This window comes from Alligator mississippiensis, chromosome 14, assembly GCF_030867095.1.
Source record: "Alligator mississippiensis isolate rAllMis1 chromosome 14, rAllMis1, whole genome shotgun sequence".
NCBI classification, from domain to species: Eukaryota; Metazoa; Chordata; order Crocodylia; family Alligatoridae; genus Alligator; species Alligator mississippiensis.
Genome location: NC_081837.1, coordinates 1,064,895 through 1,087,081, shown reverse-complemented (window position 1 = coordinate 1,087,081; position 22,187 = coordinate 1,064,895). Strand labels below are relative to the sequence as shown.

General features: G+C 58.5%; 2 protein-coding genes across 2 annotated transcripts in view; one reads left to right on the top strand and one right to left on the bottom strand.

The window, feature by feature from the left end:
• The window catches only part of SUPT6H (SPT6 homolog, histone chaperone and transcription elongation factor), a 28,509-nt gene extending 9,040 nt beyond the window's left edge, over window positions 1-19,469 (bottom strand). Inside the window, exons 1-24 of the mRNA XM_059717288.1 lie at window positions 19,374-19,469; window positions 14,650-14,782; window positions 13,517-13,675; window positions 13,264-13,334; window positions 12,236-12,431; window positions 11,467-11,551; window positions 10,344-10,617; window positions 9,173-9,274; window positions 8,689-8,802; window positions 8,300-8,389; window positions 7,943-8,085; window positions 7,411-7,562; window positions 6,528-6,626; window positions 6,160-6,289; window positions 5,900-6,050; window positions 5,554-5,708; window positions 4,939-5,134; window positions 4,132-4,271; window positions 3,932-4,049; window positions 3,234-3,310; window positions 2,557-2,692; window positions 1,938-2,075; window positions 1,481-1,648; window positions 764-891 (exon numbers count right to left, since the gene is read on the bottom strand). Of these exons, the coding sequence (XP_059573271.1) occupies window positions 764-891; window positions 1,481-1,648; window positions 1,938-2,075; window positions 2,557-2,692; window positions 3,234-3,310; window positions 3,932-4,049; window positions 4,132-4,271; window positions 4,939-5,134; window positions 5,554-5,708; window positions 5,900-6,050; window positions 6,160-6,289; window positions 6,528-6,626; window positions 7,411-7,562; window positions 7,943-8,085; window positions 8,300-8,389; window positions 8,689-8,802; window positions 9,173-9,274; window positions 10,344-10,617; window positions 11,467-11,551; window positions 12,236-12,431; window positions 13,264-13,334; window positions 13,517-13,675; window positions 14,650-14,758 (3,131 nt within the window). The 5' untranslated portion in view covers window positions 14,759-14,782; window positions 19,374-19,469. The remainder of the gene's footprint in view (window positions 1-763; window positions 892-1,480; window positions 1,649-1,937; window positions 2,076-2,556; window positions 2,693-3,233; window positions 3,311-3,931; window positions 4,050-4,131; window positions 4,272-4,938; window positions 5,135-5,553; window positions 5,709-5,899; window positions 6,051-6,159; window positions 6,290-6,527; window positions 6,627-7,410; window positions 7,563-7,942; window positions 8,086-8,299; window positions 8,390-8,688; window positions 8,803-9,172; window positions 9,275-10,343; window positions 10,618-11,466; window positions 11,552-12,235; window positions 12,432-13,263; window positions 13,335-13,516; window positions 13,676-14,649; window positions 14,783-19,373) is intronic.
• Window positions 19,470-19,544: 75 nt separating this feature from the next.
• On the top strand, window positions 19,545-21,506 carry SDF2 (stromal cell derived factor 2). Its single transcript, XM_014594472.3, has 3 exons — window positions 19,545-19,747; window positions 20,021-20,217; window positions 20,782-21,506. Exons 1-3 carry the CDS (start codon window positions 19,576-19,578, stop codon window positions 21,067-21,069), a joined length of 657 nt encoding a protein of 218 aa, XP_014449958.1. The 5' UTR covers window positions 19,545-19,575; the 3' UTR covers window positions 21,070-21,506.
• The last annotated feature ends 681 nt before the right edge of the window (window positions 21,507-22,187 follow it).

Genomic DNA, 22,187 nt, shown 5'->3' with positions numbered 1-22,187 from the left:
TGCATCAGACAGGGACCCCGAGGGAGCCTGGAGCTGCGTTTGCCAGCCAGAGGCCAGTAAGCAATTAGAGCAGGCTGCAGACAATCAAACAGCTGCAAGCCTAGAACTCCCAGGGAGGGAGCGTGGGAAACCCAGGCATAAGGGGTCACACTGTTGCCCCGTTCCCGGAAACCCCCTTCCAAAGGTGCGACAGGAAGCAACGGCATGGATAACACAGCATTAGAAGCAGTGCAGTCCCTGCCCAGTGAGCTCAGGGAATAGGGTGCCTGGCCACAGATTTAGAAACTGGTTTGTAGCTGTCCCCTTTTGCCCACTTTGTCCTTTGGCTCGCTCACTTGAAAATGACTTGGCGCTCTCTACATTTCAGGGCAAACTTCTACCAGTTTAAGAGCCAGCTGGATTCTTGTCCTATGCTATTACCTCGGGTTTAGGGCTGTTAAAACTACAGTTCCCCAACATAGTTGAGTGGGGTTACTGAGGGGATAAGGCTCAGGCCAAGGAAGAACGATTCCTGGCTCTGGCTTCTCTTGTCCACATAGGACCCCCAAGGCACAGCTAGCAAAATCAGTGCTCTGCAGCACACACTGATCAGTCAAGCTGATGAGGGAAAATCAGACTAAGACCCTATTAAAGTCACTCCTCTGGGGCTGAAAGCCCGTGGCACCAGCGGTCCTGTGGTGTGCAGCCTCTGTATCGCACAGTTCTTTCCAGCTGGCCCCAGGCACCGTACACCGCAACGCGTTGGGCACGGCCTGATACTAACCTGTCCCCCAGTGACGCTGTGTCGATCTTGATGAACCCAGCACAGTTGATGAAGACCTTGGGCCCCATGTGGCACATGGTGACCAGCTGAGTCCGGTTCTCCAGGCGTGTGTTGTTCTGTTTCAGGATCTAAAGGAAGAGAGCGATGTTACTCTGGCTGCCAGCACGCACCAGGGCTGTGGAAGGCAGGCTGATATTCAAGAACAGCTGGAAGGGTCCCAGGATGAACTAAAGGGTCCACAGACACTGAGTATGTGGCACAGCTAAGTCAACTAGGGCTCATTTGGCTCCAGCCCCACTGACAGGCAGGCTTCTCCAGGGCACGCTATGTGAGCTGCGATGCACGGTCCCTCTCCCCCACCAGGACACCCATTCTTCACAGTGAGGCCAGGCACTGGGCCTTTCACCTCCTGCTTTCTAAGGCATAGGGGTTGTCCTGCAGCGAGGGTACAGCATACCTTGATCCTACGGCACCTGCAGGAACTTACTAGGACCAGTAGATCCAATTCCTTACTCGAAGCGGGGACTGGCCCACACACACAGCCCAGGGTCACTAGCAGTGCATCTGCACACACACTCAGCCATGCAGAGACACTGCTACCTGACAAGCATGAGCAGGAAGGGACATGGCTTGGGCCCTGGAATGGAGCCTGGAGCTGCTTCATGCACAGTGGCTTCAATGCCATATAGGCTCTAGATGACCCAGTGCAGCCCTTACCTTCAGCAGGTGAGTCCCCTTGCGTGGCCCCAGGCCACAGACATACTGCAGGAGGGCCTGGCTGTGGGGGTGCGCGATGGCTCGGTTGACATCCACGCCCACCTCATTTACCCGGTTGATGAACTCACAGTAAAGCGCATTCAGCAGCTCCTCCTTCACCACGTGCTCCTGCCAACAGAAAGGGGTTCTCATCTCAGGGACAGGCGCACAAGACAGGCCCCACTGTGCCAGATGCAACTGGATCTGCTTCTCTGGAGACACGCCATTGCCCCAAGGTGCAATGAGTGGGGATGGTCTTGGAGAAGCCCTGGCTGGTCCACCCAAGGGCAGGGAGCAGACGATTGCACAGCGAGGGAGCTGTGGCATTGGTTGGATCAGCCCAGAGTCTTCTCCTCGCTGCTGAACTCCCAGCCAGTGGCTTCTGCAAGCAACCAGAGGGCCCAGGTGGGATAGTTACCTGCAGAGGGTGCAGTTTCAGGCACAGGATGTCATCGTCGGAACTGCAGACCTGGGCGAACTCAATAAGGGGGTCCTGAATGCGGCGAGCCAGGGAGACTGCCTGGCGCAGCAGGGGCGGGTAGTCCCGGAACTCATTCTGCAAAAGGGCAGAGGCGCATGAGGCTTTGCCTGCAGCACCAGATCGCTACTGCCAGCCCCATGCAGTCCCCAGTCATAGGAGTGACGATGCCTGCCAGCTGGGAGGGCTCAGGGCAGGGCTCTAAGGCTCCGGGACTCTGCTACATCCAGAAACTGGATGTTCAGGGACAGCCTGGTTCCTCCCCATACTAGCCGAGTCACAGCAGCTGACCTCTGTCCAGCTGTGCCAACAGGCACCTCAAGCACCCACCCCTGTTGCATGGTGCCTGTGACCACAGGGAAATGTGATTAGAATGTCCAGCTTGCCCCAGCCCCAGCCAGACTGAAGTGTAGCTGCCAACAGCACCAATGTGTCTTCTGCTGAGAGAGACAGGCCTTCCCAGGGGAAGCAGAGGCCGCTGGAAAGGAGCCTGGGGAGGGCGGTGACTGTGGCCGTGAGCTGCTGAGGCAAACAGCAGCAGCAGCAGCAGGTGGGTTACCTCTGACTTCTTGCTATTCATGTAGAGAATAGCCAGCTCGTTGTCTACCAGCTCCACCCCGATGGAGGACAGCTGCTGCCCCTGGTCCAGCTCGTGCACGATCCGCTTCACATCTTCCATCAGCATCTGGGCATCCCTGGGGAGATGTAGGCAAGGGGGTGAGAGGAGAACCATGCTGGGCACTAAAGGGAACCTGCTGATCTGAGCCATCTACCTGGCAGGGGTGTCACCTCTCTAGCCTCTTATCCCTCCTGTGCAAGTCTGGCTGCTGTGGAGTGACGCCCTTGGCACCACTGATCTAAAGCCAGCCAGCAAGCCCAGGGAGGGCCAGCATGTCTCCAGACAGTCTCAGTCTCATTGCAGCCTGCAGCGGGACCTTCCTTACAGAGGCATGGTGCTGTCCTGGCAGGCCTGGAAACCTCATCTATGGGGTGAGGGCTCAGCCAGCTGCCCTCCTCTACCTGGTTGGGAGGAGCATGCTCCTGTGGGTCCAGACTGACTGAGGCCCCACGGTCTGTGGGCTGAGCAGGCACTAGATTCAGAGCCGAGGGCCAACCTCCTCCCCCGCTTCAGGAACAATGTTGGCAGAGCCCCTCTGCTCTGCTGCAGGAGCAACAGGAGGCCATTGGAGAGGGGGGCTGGGCACTGCAGCCAGGGGACCCGGGGCATGCTCTGACCTGTTCTCCCCTGCAATCGTCACCACGTGAGGCTTCTTGTTGAGAAGGAATTTTTTCAGTGTTTCAATGTCCTGGGCCTGGAGCAAAGAGAAGGAGTGAGATGTGGAGCTCCCACGACTGCTGGTGGGCAGGACCTGTATGCTGTGCACCAAGCAGGATGCTCCTGGATCATGCGTCACAAACCCTGCCGGGCCACGTGCATGCTGCCAGCCAGGACAGCAAGTGACCTGCACAGCTGCTCTGCCCCAGGCCAGCAAGACAACACAGCAGCTCAGCTCAGCTCAGCACAGCTCAGGAGAGTGGCTGGAGTAAGAGCTCAGATTTACAGACACTAGGTGAAGCCAAGACCCCCACAATCCCCACCAGGCTATGCCCATGGTAGGGCAGAGGGACATGCAGAGCACCCTGTGCCTGCTGTTGCAGCTGCTCCTCTGTGAACACTGACATGCACAGCTCCAGACTCTGCAGGGACAACAGGGCCAGCACAGCCAGATGGACTGCGACAACACATGCCTTCCTCATGCCACATGTCCCAGGCCACTTGCTCATAAGGGAGATGATCCCCAAACTCCTCCACTGGCAGCCAAAGGACCTGCTCCCTGGTGGCCCTGCACTCCTGTTCTCCAGCCCAGACCATGCGCAGTGTTGTGTGCTGAAGCCTACATGTGCTGCCCACCCCCACCGCTGAGGCCCCTCACCTTCCTCTCCCGCTCTTCCTCCCGCCAGGCGTTCCTCCTCTTTGTGAAGTATGGCAGCCGGAGGAAGTCTGTGACCTCGCCCTCTCCATTCACAAGGGCACAGAACACAGGGTGGTCCCTGCAAAACAGATGGGCGCCAGTGAGCCCTGGCATGGGTCTTGCTCTGGCCACAGGTGCAGGAGCCGCTCTGCTCCCCCTACCTGGCAGAGGAGAATGCAATGCCCAGCACCCGAATCCCCTTGCCCTGGTTTTCGTCCATGAAATCGTCGTCTTCCTCCACCTGCTGATCAGGGCGGTACGATGCCACCTTCAGCCAGTTGTATAGCTTCCGGCTGCAAGCCTGACAGGGAGGAGGAGGGAAGAAGGGAGTGAGGACCCGTTCCTTGTCCCCAGGGGATTGGATTGTGAGAGAGGGTGTCTTTGGGTGTCACTGCTGCAGAGCTTTCCTGGCTGCTACAAGTCCGAGCAGTAGAGGTGACAGCCCAAGCAGCACTGACAGAGCAGATGGCCACATGCCTGGAGACTAGCTTCGTCTGTCCAGATGGCTGCGTTCCCTCCAGGCTGCACTGGGTACTTTCCGGAGCTTCACAATCAACTCTCAGGGAGCAGCTCCCAGAGCACACAGTGAGCAGGAGGGTTTTGGGGAACCTGAGCCCAAAGCCAGGGCATCTGCCTTCCCAAAGCATGCTGAGTCCCCTGCTCTGCCAGTGCAGAGAACCAGGCATGGCCCAGCACAACTCTTGAGCACATACTCGGCCCAGGCACTGGTCCCTGGTTTGTATGCAGGATTCCCCTTCCTCTCTGCCCTGGGGGCGAATAAACCTGGACCTGTTTTCTCTCCCTGCCCCCTTGCTCCTCCTCACTGTTCATTTTATGCCTTGGCAGGAAACTCTCCCTAGCCTGCTCCCTACTGAGCCACCCCTGACATCTATAAGCCTCAGGTGGAGATGCCAGCCCCGCCTGGGCCACAGGCACCGGAGCTGGCACAGCTCCTGAGCGCCTCTCACCTTGATGACATATTCCTTGGCCTCCACCAGCAACTTGTTCTTCAGCTCCTTAGCCATCTGCACGTAGAGGAACTGGTTGAGCGAGCGCTCGATGGCCATGGTGCGCTGGCGGTTCCACTCCTGTACCTGGTGGCTGAACTCGTCCCGGTAGTAGAACTGCTTGATTTCCTCAAAATACGTCTGGTCACTACCATAACTGAGGGACAGGGGAGAAGGCTCAGGACAGCAGCATGGCTGGCTTCTAGACATACTATGCCCAGCCCCGTGACACAGGCTGTACCCAGATACTCAGAGCTTTGTGCTGCAGACCCCGGTGCCAGGGCCTAGCTTGCACCCCATCAGGGCCTGCTCCCCCATCCCTGGAGGACTAGGCAGGGGGCATCTTGGGTGTTGCTCCCATGCATGCTCCCATCTCTTGCCCCTTGTGTCCAGCTGCTGGGGACATGGGTTAGCACCTCTGGGGAAGCTGAGCTTTGCATGATATACTGACTGTGCACCAGCCAAAGGGACCTCTCATCCCATTCCCCAGCAGCGAGAGCGGGAGCTGTGACAGTGGGATGCAGGTCTGGGTTGTCTGGTACTATGTAGGAGTGATGTAGCCTGGCCTGGACTCACCCTTCCACTCCTTTCATGTCAATGCTAATGTCGATGGTCAGGAACCCCTCCTCCTCAGCCAGAAACGTCTTTAGGAACTGGTCGTCCCGCAGCTCCTTCACTGGCTTATTCTTCAGGTACTTAAAGGAGTACGCGTAGTGGGCCTCATCCACGTCCTGCCCAAGGAAGGAGAAGGGAAGAGCTGGAACAGGCACCCAGGCAGGCAAGGGGCCCGCATGAGGGTTTGTGTAACAAGACTGGTTCATTGCATTTGCCATCCCTCACTGTGGGCAAGTCGCTCCTTGGCTCTAGGCCCAGGTGCTGGCCCCTTTCAGAGCCCCTGCCTGCTCTGTGCTCCTGTCCTTACCTTTTTCCCTTTCTTGGTTGGTGCAATGTTGATTTTGGCCCTTTCCTGGAAAGTCTGCCTCAGAACCTGCCTGACCAGTGGCTCCCGGGCGATCTGCAGAGCCACCATGTAGCGGGCCCCTTCCAGCACGGCCTCGGGGCTTGGGAATTGACTGAAAAGAACAAAATAGTGATGTAAGAATACAGGATGCGATGTGGATTCTGACCCCCCTCCCTGCCACGTCCCTGAAGAGCCCTGCACAGAGGTGCCCCTGCGCTGACCTGCACACATAATCCTTGGCCAGTTCCAGGGGCTCTGCAGGAAACTGCTCCGTCTCGTGGCGCTGGTAACTGTCCCGGAGATTCTCTCCGAACTGCTCAGGCGTCAGACCAAACTTCTTCGCCAGGCCATCTGGGACAGAGAATGCCTTGGTAAGCAGGGAGGGTGACACCCAGCACAGGTTGGCCAACCCACCCACCCCCGTGCCACAGACGAGTGCCTGGCTCCTCTGGCTGAGAGGAACTGCTGCAGGACATGGCATCGTATCCAACCTCCCGCCTCTAAGCCTGGGCACAGCAAGGTTGACAGGCAGGCTCACCCTGGGACCGCAGCAAGCTACTTGTGGTTTCCCCGAGAACGAGATCCTTACCCAGCCCGGCAGCCTGGCAGATAGTGTACATATCCCTACGCGATGCCTGCTTCAGCTCGGGTCCCTTCTGCTCCTCATCCTCTGCGTCCTCCCCTTCACCTGCAGGGGAGCAGCACAACTTTAAGTCTCCATGACTCTGAGAACCTCAGGCCAAGAGCTCCCACCTCCTTGGAGCTCTGACTCTTATGGTGGGAGCCCACAACAGCTGGCCAAGGAGCATTCAGGGTTTCCAGGGCTTCCTGTATGATGTACAGTTTGAAATGACAGTGCCTACAAACAAGCTGCACTGATGGAAAACAAGTGAGGACCAGAGCAGCTGAACTGTGGCCAGGCTCGCTGGAATACAAAACTGATTTGAGTGGAAGCTGAAATCCCTCGCTCCCAGACCAAAGTGCAGGGCAGTTGCAGCTTGTTCCATGCCAAGCTGCTGTGGTGCGGGGCCTCAGACTCTAGCAAAGGCTGGAGACTAGGAGGGGCTTTCTGACTATGATGGTGACCAAGCGCTGGAACAAGCTGCCTAGGAGAACCTGTGGAATCTCCATCCCAAGTTGGAAAGACAGTTGGCTGGGATGGTTTAGTCAGGAAGGATTCTGCCTTGAGCAGGGGGCTGGGCTAGACAGATGTGACCTTGTGAGGTCCCTTCCAGCCCTACTTTCCCATGATCCTAAAGAGGGTCCCTGTGTGGACAACTTCAGCCATCCACAGAAAGCCCTGAAACATCAAAGTCTCATTTCAGAAGGAAAGGTGAAGGGCCTGGGCACGTGCTAAGTGTATGGGGAGAGGGGCATGCGTCACATCCAGCCTTTGAGCACTGCCCCCAAGTCAGCCGCTGCAAACACCCCAGGAGCAGGGGAGATAAAAGCCGCCAGAGCCTGAGACAAACCTTCTTCCTCTTCGCCGTCCTCCCGGATCCGCTTCTGCTTTTTCCGAGCAGCTTTGGCCGCGTTCTGCATCTTGGGGATGTCGCGCCCATAGTAAAGCAGGAAGTGGTTATACACGTCCTTCAGCTCATCCATGGACTGCACATCCTTCAGCCTGTAGTGTGCAAAGCCAGCATGAGTGCCCCAGGAACAAGGCATGAGGAAATGGCTCCATGACTCATGTGGCAGAGGGACCGCCCAATGCCTGCATGCAGCATTTGTGAAAGCGAGGCCAGTGACACCTTTTCAAGGGGATCTCTTTGACCCCAGAGTCACCCGGGGCCCTTTAGTTACTCAGTGGGTTCCAAGAACACCAGGCCTGTGTCCAAAGCTCAGGGACACCGCCCTGAATGTACACGCAGCTCCAGGGGGAACCAGTGCACCAAGGCAGCTCCACTGCACTGCACTGCACTGCACTGCTGGGTGAAGTGATCCCGTTGTGGACAGGCAAACCCAAAGCAAGTCACTTCAGAACCAGAGACCATAGGCCTGTACCTCTCCATGTCGGTGGTATCGAGGGCCCTTATCCCATCCGCCAAGGGCTTGTCAGGGTCAGCGGAGATCTGCTCGTACTGGTAGGCCTGCATCTTCTCAAACAGGCGGGTCAGGTTCTGCTTGCGGATCTTCAGCTGGGTCCACTGAACACAGTAACAGAGGTAAGCGCAGTGCCCCTTCCAGAGCTCCCTGCCAAACGTGACCCTTTGCCATGCCTGCCCCCACCAACATGCAAGGGCAGTTCCTGGGCTCCCACACAGCTGGAACTGTAAGCAAGTGTCAGCAACGCGACACCTCCAGCAGCAGCTGAGCTGACGTCTCATCAGCACCACTGGTGATTTGGGATCAACTCCTCACCTTCTCATCCCACTGCCAGACCCTCCAGAGGTCGTTGATGTGCAGCTCTGGCTCCACATACTCCTTCCTGTAGAAGGCGATGAAGGGGACCTAGGGCAGAAACAAGAGCTGTCAGTGGCACGGAGGAAACACCACCTCCTGGCAGCCAGGGGCTGCCAAGAAAAGGCAGAGGAAGTGTGAAGGGGCAGCAGCAGCTTAATACTGCAGTGCATGCAGGGCTGTACCCAGTGTGGGAGTGCCTGGGAATCAGCAGCCCCTTTAGCCCGTCCCCTTGTATGCAGGGCTCTGAGAGCATCCTGTTAGCTCTAACCCTTCCCTTAATCCACCCCCTTCCAAGGGAGAAGCCAGGCCAGCTCCTTCATGTCAGTGTGGAAGCAGAATGGAGGTACCTCAAAATGCTGATTCCTCATGAAGTTCAAGGCTTCCTTGATCTTCTGGATGGTGCTGGGCCCCTTGCGGCTGAAGCTGCTGGCCTGTCCACGGTCCAAGTAATCACAGCTTTCCTGGGAAAGAAACACCACATGTCTACCGCCTCCTGCAGCCACTGCCTCTGGGCAGCAGCGGGTGGGCCTTGCTGGGGGGACACAGCCACAGGCAAGGGGGCACGCTGTCCCCAGATACCAGGCACTCTGATTTGCAGAGACCTGAGGGGCTTTAAGGGAAGATAAGAGGAAGTACTGACTGAGGCAAGAGCATGAGAGCAGCCTGTGGTCAGCATTAGCCTGGAGATTGGACTAGATGATCTTCTGAGGTCCCTCACAACCCTAATTTTCTATGAGTACTTCCTGTCCCATTGCACAATCTGGGCAGGATCCCCAAGGCCAAACCTGCTGCAGATGGGCATTGCCAAACGTCTGGGGAGAGGATTGTTACCTGCAAGGAGATGGTAGGCGTGGCAAAAGCATTCCTGTAGATCCAGTCAGCTTCTTCCTCCAGCTCATCGTCCTCTGCACTCTTTACAGGGATGGAGCGCAGCTGGAGGGAAAGACGGGGTGAATGGAGGAGCATGTGGCCTGACGCTCCCGAGAGGCTTAGCAGTGCTCTGCATACTGGCCTCCAGCAGCTAACGGCTGTGTTGGGAGCAGCCCCGCAAAGCTGGCGTGCCAGGATCCAAGGCCCAGCTCCCACCCCAGCAGCACTTCTGCAAAATGCCTGCAGGAAACCCTGGCGTGTCCAAGAGGCACCGCTGGGCTCAAAGAGCCCTCCATGATCGTACCCTCCTCACGTTTTCCTTTTCCTGTTCCCATCACAGCCCCATTCACAATCTTGTCATCCCTACTGTGTGCTGTCAGTCTGGTATTTCTGCCACCTCCTCTAGTCCTGGGCCTGCTCCACTTGCCACTGATGGCTGGCAGGACCCCAACAGTCAGGGTGGGCCAGATGGCCATAAGGCCCTCCCCATGGAACTCCCACACGCTGCACCACTGACACGGGAGCTGAGGGCCTCGCCAACAGCCTGGCTGCTTCAAGCGTTCCACTCCCACGAAGGTAGGTGCATGCTCAGGGGAGGCTCAGGGATGCCACTGCCGAGGTGGGAGCAGAGCACAGGGAACACTGCCAGGGGAGAGCTGGGGCTAAGCATCAGGACACAACCTACCCCCCGCCCCCGTCACTGGGTCCTGTAGGACCAGGCCAGCACAGCACAAGGAGACACCATGCAATTCTCATTCAAATATGGGATTAAAATAGTGTCCATCATGGAGAACAGCTGGACACAACTGGCTGGCAGCCTGGAACTGCTCTGCACCTGCCCGCGGGGGTAACATGGGCCCCCAGTGGCCAGAGCACCACGGCTCCCTCTGCCTTTACAGTACCCGGGCATGGTGCCAGCAACAGGGTCTGCTTTAGACAGCAGGGAAGTTCTGCTTTTTCGGGGGGAGCTGTCTGGATGGGACTGTGGGAACCCCGTGCCTTCTCTAGGGCAGTGGACCTGACCTGCCAGCCAATTGTACTAAAATTGTACTAAAAACCCCTGGGTCGACCACTACCCTCTGGCAACAGATGAGCCAGATGCTGCATCACAGTCCCCCCCCCACTTCCTCACCTGGAACCTCTCGGGCATGTCCGTCACGCGGATCTCGTTGTCCTGGTCCGTGAGGTGGCTGCTCTCCAGTTCACTGGGCTCGTACATCTCGAAGATGCTACGCCGGCTGACACGCTTTTTGGTGGTCTTCTTGGGTCGGACCCGGATCTCCCCTTCGGCCTCCTCATCCTCATACTCGTACTCCTCCTCCAGCTCCTCGTCATACTCGTTGTACTTCTCAAACTCGTCATAGTCAAAGTCCACACCGAAGATCTCTTGAGCTTCCTGCAAAGCCCTGGAGGGAGAAACAACCTCATTCAGGTCTAAGCTACCTGGAGCCCCTCTAGCCAGCTGCATGCTCCTGGCAGCCACGCTCTGGCCTTAGTGTCGTGTCCAGCCCAGCAACTAGCTGGATGTGTGCACAGCTAACTGCGCTGCACTCAGGGCATAACTGCCACGTGCAGCAGGAAGGGGTGGCCAAGACGTGCTCGACTGCTTTGCTCCCAATGCTGGCAGAAGGGAGACACTCCCTCTCAGTTCCCTAAAAAGCAGCAACATTGCAGCTCTGTCTAGGCTGCCCAAGGCTCCAGGGCAGAGACTTTCCAGCTGTTAAGGGAGTTTCCCCCTCTGCACCTTGTCAGCAGAGCAGGAAATGCAGCAGGAGAACTGCAATTCTCCTACTCTGTGGAGAGGGGGCTCAGTGTGCTTAGTTGGGAACCCTTCCTCCAGACTACTGCAGACACCAGCACTGTCCCTGGTGACTGGCATTCAGGGCCTGCACCTCCAAGCCACTCTGGGCAGGAGCAGGGAAAGTGACCTCACCCCAGTATGGGGTGAAGAGAACGGGAACAGTGCCCCGGGTGGCTTGGTATAGTCTAGGCGGGAAGGCTGCAGCCAGAGTATGGGGAGCAACAGGACTGTCTCAGCTCAGGGCTGGCATGGTGCCCCTGCAAGGAGGGGCAAACCCCTAGGATGGAGGGGAGATGGGGCTTGCATACACCTGCAAGCAGAGGCCTGCATTTAATGCCAGCAAGACTTTCTCTGGTGCCTCCTGAGGAGCAGAAGCAGGGACAAGGAAAAAGAAACGGCAGGACCCAAGGGAACTGAGCCGCACCACTGGGCCCCCACCTCAGCCGCCACTTACGCATCAGTATATCCAGGGAGCTTCTTCCGCCACTTGGGCTTTTTCAGGGGCTGCCCATCATCATCCACAATGAAATCATCAATGTCTGCACATAGAGAGATGTCGTCAGTGCCTGCCAGAGCCCAGCCTGGCCTTGCCATACTACGTGGCTGCTACGGATTGCCTTGGCGACCAGGTACAACTGGCCAAGAGATGGTCTGGGCACCTTGGTCAGAGGGACAGTCTAACCCCTGCAGCTACCTGACCAGCTGACTGTATCTGCATGCACAAGGAAGGAGAGCTCCCACCTTGCCCAGGGCTTCAGGGCAGAGTCACTGGGGCCAGAAAAAGGCCAAGCCTCACAGATTCAGCTGTTAGTTATAGGTGGAAAATCCTGCTGCTCTGAATGCCACCTGTGCGCTGCGCAGGCATGTGGGGCTAGTACTTGCAGCAGGGAATCCGAAGGGGAGCAGTGCCCCATGACCCAAACATTGTGCCACCAGGTGCTAAGGAACACCCTGAAAACCAGGACTCCGCTCTCTTCCTTGGCAGCCAGGAGCAGCACCATCCCAGGGCAGGGGAGAGCAGATGCCATCAAGGCAGCATGTGGATTTGGGCTGTCTCAAGGCACAGGCTGACCCTACTTGTTCACCAAGAATGGCACTGCTAGGGAGATGTGCAGTGCCAGATCAGCAGCAGGGGAACACCTGAGTACTGAGCCAAGGCCCCTGCCACCTGCCTAAGATCCACAGGCAAGGAGTGAAAACACTTAGTGTAAAGCTAGTCATACCCGACTCGTCTTCCTCCTCCTCTTCCTCCTCTTCGGGGCCAGTGAGGGGGGCTTCAGCAGCCTCTCCCCCCTCCTCCCCTTCTCCATCCTGGAAGATCTCTTCGGCAATGGCTTCTTTCTCATGCTCTTCCTTCCCATAATCCTCCTCTTCGTCGTCCTCATCATCTGACATCTTCCGCACACGCCGGAACTTTTGCTGCACGTGTAACATCATCGGGCTGTAAGGATCCTTCCCTCAACAGGCACCCTATCCATGACTGCACCCTCTGCCAGCCCCTCCCAGTACCCCGGTCCCTGCCCCCTCTGCCCATGCTGCATGGCTGTACTGTGGCTCCACAGGTAAAGGAGAATCACAGCCCATCTTTTGGAAGGCAGCAGCCCTAGGCTCCCAACCTGCCATCACTGGGGCACTGGCTGTCTGGCCTACAAGGCAGCCACAGCTTTCCTCCCTGCAGCAAGACACACACAGCACCCCTGAGAAGCACTCTGGTCTCATGCAGCGTGCTGATGCTGAGCCTTCAGGCTGCCCTAATGGGCCCCATGGAACGAGCTGTGGAGGAGAACTGTAGGCTGGGTTGGCTTTTGTGTAGTTAGGGCCATATAGGAGACACGGGGGTTGGCCCCTGGGACCTCGCGATTCCCATGCTGCTGGCGTGGAAGAGCTGGGACAGGGCTGCTGGACCTTTGCGCCTAAGCAAGCACTGTAGCGAGTACCCAAAGAGAGTTGCTACTCTGTCCTGCCAGCTGGGTGAATGGGAGCTGGAAAGGGCCTCAGGTTGAGGGGGATTAGTGGGGGGGGCTGAGGGGGTAAGGGAGGGGAAAGACCCTTAGGACTCTGGCCCAGAACACTGCACATACGGCTCCCCATCCTCCTTGCAGTACAGGAAGGAAGGCAACAATTCCATGCATCCGGCTTTACCACAGCCTAGCAGGAAGTTCGCTGCCTCTTTTCCTTCTCCCTTCCCTTCATGAGCCAAGCCCATATCTCAGCCTGCCGCGCAAAGCATCAGCATGAAAATACCACTCACCCTTTTGACTTTGACACCCAGGTTCTCTTCAATGAGGTCAAAATCGTCATCCTCCAGGCGGTCGTCAAAAGCTGTCAGGAGAAAGCAGAGCAGGTTACACTCCCCCTGTAAAAGACTCACACTGCTGCAGAGGGTGGTGGCTTGGCCAGCCCCAGTGCTGATCAGGCCGGAGGAAGAGGGCACAGAGGAACCCCCAGTCCCAAGGAGCTGAGGCCCATGGGCACTGTCACAGACCACAGCTCAGGCAACTTACTGCGCTTTCTCTTTTTATGGCCAACATCATCCTCTGAGTCCCCAGAGTCGCTGGCTTCCTCCTCCTCCTCCTCTTCCTCGTCATCATCATCATTAATAAACCCCTTGAGGTTGCCCTGTTCATCTTGGTCGTCAAGATTCTCCTCCTCCTCTTCCTCATCTGTGATGGAGGACAAGAAAAGCTTCAGGGGCAGGCAGGAGGCCCCCAACCAGGCTCTAGGAACTCTCTCAGGGCATCCAGAAAGGGGACCTGAGCAGACACTGCCCAAGTCAGCCCCTGACAGGGCTCAGTCTGGTGCATGGAGCTGCATCCCTGGAAGTCTTACTGCTGACCTGCTTTGGAGGAGCTGCAGATGCTTCTGAGCTGAGCTTCCCTGGCTGACAGCCCCTTGTTGCACCTGCCTGAAGGCTGGAGCCTGGGCTCTAAATGGAAGGCCTGAGACTCCAGAGCCCCCCATGGTTCCCCTGCCAGTGAGGCCCAGAGACACACCAAAGCCTGTTACTTAGGCTCTGAAAGGGGGTGGGGGCTGAGGCTGCTGGTGCTGGTTAGCTTCCCCTTCCCAGGTCACTGCAAGGGCCTCCGCAGGCTGAAACATACACTGGGAATAGGAGGTGCACTTCGGACTCCATGCGAAGGTGAGCACTACCCTGCTGCCACTGGCACAAACTGCAGCCTGTCCTGCTTGCTGCACTACTGTGTTATCATGTCATCCCCACTCGCCAACCAAGGGGCAAGGCCACGGATACACAAAGGGCTGATGGACACAAGAAGGATGCTGACAGGCCCAGACCACTGCAACTGCACTCCTACAGAGTCGGTGTGCACACGAGAACGATGCTGGCATCTCTGCCACCATAGCTTGGTGCAGTTCTGCCAATAAATTCCCCCACGGAGACAACCACCAGGAGACTTCCCCACTGTCGGGGGATGCACTCGCCTGTCTCCTAAGAGACTGCAGCCTTATGCGGCCTCAGGACAGGCTAGACTTAGCACCAAGGCCTCCTTCTCTCTGGCCCTTTGGTGCTGGAACCCACTGGTGCACAGCACTGGCACCAGGAAGAGTCTGTGCCAGTGCAGAGCATGCTGAGAACTCTGCAACAGGTGCTGGGCACGGGGCAGCTGAGACGACTCACCATCATCATCCTCCTCTACGAGCTTCTTGGCGACTCTAGGAACCACCTCTCCGTCCTCGTTGTACTCCTCCTCTGACTCCTCGGCTTCGCTCTCCACAAAGTCGGACATGGCTGCAGTTCCGAGGGACTCTTCCTGGTAATGAGGAAGGGTGAGTCAAACCCAGCCAAGGGAACAGGAAACAATTTCCCGAGGGAGAGTGAAGGCAGCAGGACTCCAAACCACTGCTGAAGGATGCAGAATGACCCATAATTTGTCCTGCACCAACACCTCCCTTGCCATGGATTATGCAAATCAGAAAGCAGCTGGGGGCTTGAGCTGCCTTCAGCTCAGCCTCGGCAAGCAAGAGACGCCAGATCAAAGGAGCAGTCGTGACAGCGCTGAACTCCCGTAGGTGGCAGAAGCAGGGCCCCATGCGCAGCTGAAGCCATCTGTCTCATTTAGCCCCCTTGCTCATCCAGCAGAGCAGCACCGTGCTGGCACCGGCAAAGTGCTGCTTGATGTATGCAGCCCGAGCAATTACAGAGTTATCAGGATTAGCCCTCACTTGGTTCCTGAGGTCCAGGGGAGCCTGACATGGCATGCTGCTGCCATAATCCTATCAAAAGAGCCCCCCAAAGACTGCCAGCAAAGCAGGTAGGGGGAAGGGGCCACTGAAAGGCCCCAAAGGGAACAGTGCTTCAGGGGGCTGGACATGACATGGTGCAGAGTCCCCTGACACCACCCCTGCCCTGTGGTGAGCTGCTGGATATCACCACAACAGGGCAGGAAAACCTGGCAGGACTGGCACCAAGGGACTGGACAAGCACTGGAGAAGATAGGACTTGGCTTGTGTGTGTGACCCAGGCTTTGCCTGCCATCACCCTACCAAAGGCCTTCTGGTAGCCCTGGAGCCCCGGGACACACCCACACACGAGGGCAAGCCACACATTCACAACACCACCCTTCCCTCTCCTCCAGCTCCCGGCAGTGCAGCTCACACCCCTTTCCAAAGGCAGGTCATTTCTGTACTCCAAAAAGTAACCTCAAGACAAGAGAACCACCCAAAAACAGAGTCCTCCCTGCCGAATTCCACCTCGATATGTTGGGGAAAACACAGCCAGGAGCAGCTCAGCTTAGAAGTGCAAACGGAAAAAAAAAAGAAAGAAAGAGAAAAAAACCCAACACGCTAACACCCCACCGCACTGGGAAAGGCGTGGGGAGAGGAGCCAAGGGGCAGAGCTCTGCAGTACCACAGGTGACAATGCCTGGGACACCCAGAGGCATTCAACAGCACCTGCAATCGCCTTCCCCTGCTGCAGAGAAAAGCAGCAGCGCCCAGGACAACTGACTGCGGTTCTGACGGCAGGGAAGGGCAGTCATGCCATGCATCTGGCTTGCGCCTGTCCCCAGACATGCTGGTCCCACACCTGCAGCTGCTGACCCAAAAGCTGAGACCTTTTCCTCGTCTGTCCTTGGAGACCTGCCCCAAGCCTCTGCACAGCAATGCACCGGCCCAGGTCTCCACACAGGAACACCTGCTGCAGAGACGCAGGAAAGCCGGCCTGAGATCAGAGCAGCAGACTGCAGCTTGCGTTCCGCAGGCCAGCACTGCGCGAGGACTGCTGGGCTCCCGCCAGCATCTGTTTACAACGCGCTAGAGACAAGGACAGGCAGCCACCACCTGGGGCTAGAACAACACGTCTCTGTGCCCAGACAGGCCATTGCCCTGTGGTTCCCATTCACACACACATCATCTGTGCATGACCCTGGGCATTTTTGCTGCACAGCCTGCACAGATATGCTTAAGTGGCGGCGGGTGCTGGCTAGAGCTCTCTGCCCACTGTCCTCCCCCCGGGACCCCTTGTTATTAACCCATAACCTGCCCTCCTGGTCCTGTCTTTGCATCCTTTGTCCCAAGGACTCAACTGTCACACAGTTAGTGGCCTCCTGCTAACCACTGAGGGAGGCTTGCAGTTTCCTAGTGGCAGCATCCTTTGCAGGCCAGTTTTGCTTCCAGCCTGTCTAGACAGCAGAAGCGCCTCAGCTCAGCTCAGCATATTTATCAACACACCCAGCCGGTAGATCCAGAAAAGCCACTCTGAACCAGGTTTACTTGCACCCAGCTCCATTTCCATTCACTTCAAGGGCAGCATCAATGCCAACAAGCAGAGATATGCTTGGGAAATGGAGAGGAGCTGGGCTATTGCCATGGAGATGGAGAATCAGACCCAGACTAATACTGCGTTGAAGGGGGAAAGCTGCTCAACAAATCCTAGTGTCTAAGTGATGCTGGGCTGTGCAAGGTGGCCAAGAACGAGGCCTGCATCTCAAAGCGGCTGCGCTGGAGACACTGGAGTGAGCCGTATGGTGCGGTCTACGCTGGGGAAGACCGACACATTAGAGATCTTGGGAACATGTGCAGAAGGCCATCTCCCCAATGGGCTGGCGGGGGGCCCTGCTTGGGCAGGCCCAGGAGACAAAGCGAAGCCCAAAGGGGCGTGCTGCAGGCCTGCTTTGTGACACAGGTGCAGCAGCGGTAACTGACACCGAGGAAGAAAGAGTTGGCTTGGACCAGCAAGGTAACCGAGGCCAGAAACACACGGGCAGCTCAGCTAGGTGGGACCAACAAGCGAGGCCGTTTATTTGTTTAAAATAACGAGATTACCAACCATCTGCTAGGCGCACCGAGAACAGGCTGGAAGTAAGCTGCCCGCCGCCCAAGACACACCGACACAGGCAACGAAAATGCGCGACCCCCCCGCTCCCCTTGGAGCCCTGCCCTTCCCAACCTCAACGCACGATGCGAGAAGCAGGAGACAGAACATCACACCTCGCTTCTGGCCAGAGGCACTTGTGTTTTGCTCAGCTCAAGGCCATGCTGGCAGCTTTCCAGAGCCCACAGGCTGTCTCCGCCGGAAGGAAGCAGCGCGCACAGCAGCTGCTTTGGCTTTCCACGCGCAGACTGGGTCGGGAATATTGCACCCGGCAGCTCTAGGTGCTGTGGATTGTGTCCCGGGACAGAGGAGGAGGAAGGGAGCCAAGAGCCGCACGGGCCACCCCTGCTTTCAGGGGCATTAGACGCCCAAGTGCCTGGGCAGACTTGGGCACTAGCCCATCCCAGCCAAGCAGCTCTGTTATCGTGCGCAACTGCGCACAATGCTACGGTGCACAACTGCACACTATGGTACGCAACTGCGCACAATGCTACGGCGCACAACTGCACGCTATGGTGCGCAACTGCGCACAATGCTACGGAGCACAACTGTGCATTATGGTGCACAACCATGCATAAAGTTATGGTGCACAACTGCACGCTACGGTGCGCAACTGCGCACAATGCTACGGTGCACAACTGCACGCTATGGTGCACAACCATGCATAATGTTATGGTGAACAACTGCACGCTATGGTGCGCAACTGCGCACAATGCTACGGTGCACAACTGCACGCTATGGTGCACAACCATGCATAATGTTATGGTGAACAACTGCACGCTATGGTGCGCAACTGCACACAATGCTACGGTGCGCAACTGCGCACAACGCTACGGTGCGCAACTGCGCACAACGCTACGGTGCGCAACTGCACGCTACGGTGCGCAACTGCGCACAACGCTACGGTGCGCAACTGCACGCTACGGTGCGCAACTGCGCACAACGCTACGGTGCGCAACTGCACGCTACGGTGCGCAACTGCGCACAACGCTACGGTGCACAACTGCACGCTACGGTGCGCAACTGCGCACAACGCTACGGTGCACAACTGCACGCTACGGTGCGCAACTGCGCACAACGCTACGGTGCACAACTGCACGCTATGGTGCGCAACTGTGCACAATGCTATGGCGCACAACTGTGCATAATGCTACGGTGCACAACTGCATGCTATGGTGCACAACTGTGCACAACGCTACAGTGCACAACTGCGCATTAGGGTGCACAACCATGCATAATGTTATGGTGCACAACTGCACGCTATGGTACGCAACTGCGCACAATGCTACGGTGCGCAACTGCACGCTATGGTGCGCAACTGCACACAATGGTACAGTGCACAACTGCACATTATGGTGCACAACCATTCATAATGTTATGGTGCGCAACTGCGCACAATGCTCCGGTGCACACGATGCACGTTACGGCGCACAACTGCGCATACCCCCATGCTGGCAGGCGAGGGTCCGCACCTGGCCCGGTCTCCGCGGAGCGCAGCCCACTAGACCCCGTGTCCGGTGCTGCGGACAGGAGACCCGCAGGCGCGCAGAACAGGGCTCGGGCCCGGGACCCCCCGGGGCGCGGGGGCCGGCCCACGGGACACAGGCCGCGCCGCGTGCCCGTAGCGACGCCGAGTGCCCGGGCGGCCTGGCCGCCCCGCCCGCCCGCCCGCCCGTGTCGGGGCGGCGGCTGAGGCCCGTGGCCCGGGGCCGTGACGTAGCCGGACGAAGGGGAGGCCGTGGAGTAACCCAGAGGCCTTCACGGGCAGCGAGAGGCGGCCCTGTGTCCCGGGGGGAGGGGGGGCGGCGGCGCCCCGGGCCCGGGCTGTTTCTCTGCGGGGCTTGGTGGGCAGACCCCGAGGCCTCGTGCGGCCCCCTCGCTCGCCCCCGCGGTTTCCACGGCAACCCCACCCCCGGTTTCCACGGCAACCAGTGCCCCCCGGCCGCCCCGCGAGGGGACACGCCCGCGGCCGTGGCCGAGGGGAGGCGAAGCCGCCGCCGCCCCCGCCGGAGCCCCGCGCGCGGCCTCACCTGCCGCTCGGGGCCGAAGGGAAAATGGAGGCCTCCGCCGCTGCGGAGAGGGGAGCAGACGAGCCGCGCCCTCCCAGCGCGGAGACAGCCTCACTTCCGCTTCCGGCCCCCACCCTCCACGGGGTTTCCGGCCCTTCCGTCCGTCGCACTCTATGGTTCCGGCGCGGCGGGGCCGCTTCCGCTTCCGGCGGCGGGGGGGAGGATGCGGCTGCTGCTGCTGGCGGAGCTGGCGCTAGGGTTGGCGCTGGGGTTGGGCGCGGCGGCGGCGGGCGGTGGTTCCGAGCCCGACGCCGTCACCTGCGGCTCTGTCGTGAAGCTGCTCAACGTGCGCCACAACGTGCGGCTGCACTCGCATGACGTGCGCTACGGATCCGGTACCGGCCGGGGGGGGGGGGCACTGGGGATCGGGGCCGGGGGGGGGGAGGGGCAGCGCCGTCCCCAGTCTGGGCTGCAGCCGCACTGGGTGCCTTTGGGAGAGGGGAAAATGCCCCCCTCTCCCCGCCCATACACCTAGTAGCAGGAGGGGAACAAATTGCTCCCCGTCCCCACGTGGCAACTGGCAAAGCCCAGCCCGGGGCGGAGCAGGGGCATCGCTGCTGAGCGCCTCCGGCGATGGAGATCCCACGGTTTCCCTTTCGGTCGCTCAGGCAGCGGGCAGCAGTCGGTGACGGGCGTCTCGGCCGTGGACGACAGCAACAGCTACTGGAGGATTCGGGGAAAGACCTCCACGGTGTGCGGGAGGGGGACGCCCGTGAAGTGCGGGCAGTCCATCCGGCTGACCCACATCAACACGGGGAGGAACCTGCACAGCCACCACTTCACCTCGCCCCTCTCAGGCAACCAGGTAAGTCCTGGAGGTCGGACCCGGCGGCCGCCTCCGCACGCTGCTCCCGTTCCCTGCCGAGGGGCTGGCTTGGCCTTCACCTACACATGTCTCTCCTCAGCGAGAGGTTGGTGCTTCTGCCTGGACGTGAGCAAGATGAGTCCAGGTCTGGCTGATAGCTGGACTGGTGATTTCCTGTGACGGCGGGATCGTGCTTTTGCAGACCTAGGGCAGGGGACAGGGTTGCGTGCTCTCCCTGCAGCAGAGGGAAGGGGAGGCGCTTAGTCGCTGCTTTGGAAAGGCAGGTTCTTGGGGAAGTGCTGCCTGTGTTCACAGCTGTGAAGCTATCCTGGGGCTGAGCTGCATTCCCAACTGGACAAGATGATGATGTCCCTGTGGGGAGGGAGGAGGAACATGGGGGCATGCCCCTTACATCTGATGCAGAGCCGCATATTCAGCCCCTGGTCGGGGTTTTGGAGCTCGTTTTCCAAGACTGCATCCAGCCCACGCCACGAGTACGAATGTTTCTGCCCTAGGCCATGGCTAACGTGTCAACGCCTTGTACTCTTGCTGCATTTGTTCCAGGAGGTCAGCGCGTTTGGGGAGGACGGCGAGGGAGACTACCTGGATGACTGGACGGTGGTGTGCAGCGGGCCGTACTGGGCGCGTGACAGCGAGGTGCGGTTCAAGCACTCCTCCACTGACGTCTTCCTCTCTGTGACTGGGGAGCAGTATGGACGGCCCATCCACGGCCAGAAGGAAGTGCACGGCATGTCCTACTCTAACCAGAACAACTACTGGAAGGTCATGGAAGGGATCTTCATGAAACCCAGCGAGCTGCTGAGAATGGATCCCTACCATTCTGAGTTATGACGGACTGTGCTGGAGCTTCCCAGCGTTGCAGTACCTTTACCACAAGTGTTCAGCTCCTGTAGGGACCTTCTGCTTCCAGGAGCCTTTGCAGCAGCTCTCAGTTGCTGGAGCAGTTGGGCACAGGCCAGGGAACAGAGCCCTTGTTCCCCTTCTCTTTCCTTGCCTGGGTCTCGTTATCCCTGTTGGTCTAGGCTCCATCTGTTGCAACAGGCTCCTCTCACAGCAGGTTCCCCCCTCCTGCAGAGGTGCTAAGCCAAACTCCCACAGAAAAAGGGACCATTCGTGACTTGCTTTCATCACCTTGCAGCGAGCCTGTTCTCACTGTCACGGTTTCATTTGTTTGTCTCTGTGAGTTCTGTATTGCTGACGTTCATGCACAGACACGTCCTGGGGCGAACTGCTGATGAGCTCGGCCATAAAAGAATTTACTTCTCTAAGGGCGCGCGCAGTTTTGTTCTGCTCCTATGTGCACGGGGACAGAATTGCTCCCCTCCAAGCATCACACTCAGCAACAGCTCCTGTGGGAGGGGTGTGGGTGGGTGGTGCGCCCTCCCTTCATAAGCAGAACAATAAAAGCAACAGCTCAGCCAAAAAACAGCAGTGGCTGCAAGATAAGAAACTGCAGAGAACTTCCTTCATGTCACATGGGCTCAGAAAAGGAGCTGTGCTGATACCAGGAAGGGGAAGCTGGGCTGGAAGAGGGGACAAGTGCGGGTTAGGTGGGTTTAAATGACACAATTGAGCCTCTATTCCACGAGCCCCTCAGCATTGCTCTGTCAGGGGTCTGGAGGGGGCAAAGCCCAGGCTGCAGCCAGGGATGGTCAAGTTCGCAGCGTCTGCCTGCGTCCGACACCTAAAAGGAGAGGTTCCCACTTGGCCTCTGGGACACGGCACGGCTTGGGGCACGCCAGCCTGGCCTGTGCTCGCGGGACAAAGCGGCCGGCTCTGGTGAATTATGGCCCCTGGAGAGCTGCCAGGAGGAGGAAGGCTCGGGTGGTGCATGGGCAAGGAGGGGGGCAACATGCAGGGCGCCCCTGCACCACTGTCCGGTTCCAGCCCCCGGGAGGGTGGAAAGCCCCCTTTGCCCGGCGCCCTACAACAACCAGCCCGGCCTCGCC

Excerpts from the sequence above, each read along its gene's own strand:
- SDF2 (XM_014594472.3), top strand. The coding sequence starts at position 19,576 with ATGCGGCTGCTGCTGCTGGCGGAGCTGGCGCTAGGGTTGGCGCTGGGG. Across the intron at positions 19,748-20,020 it reads TGACGTGCGCTACGGATCCG|GCAGCGGGCAGCAGTCGGTG; the intron begins GTACCGGCCGGG and ends TCGGTCGCTCAG. Across the intron at positions 20,218-20,781 it reads CGCCCCTCTCAGGCAACCAG|GAGGTCAGCGCGTTTGGGGA; the intron begins GTAAGTCCTGGA and ends CATTTGTTCCAG.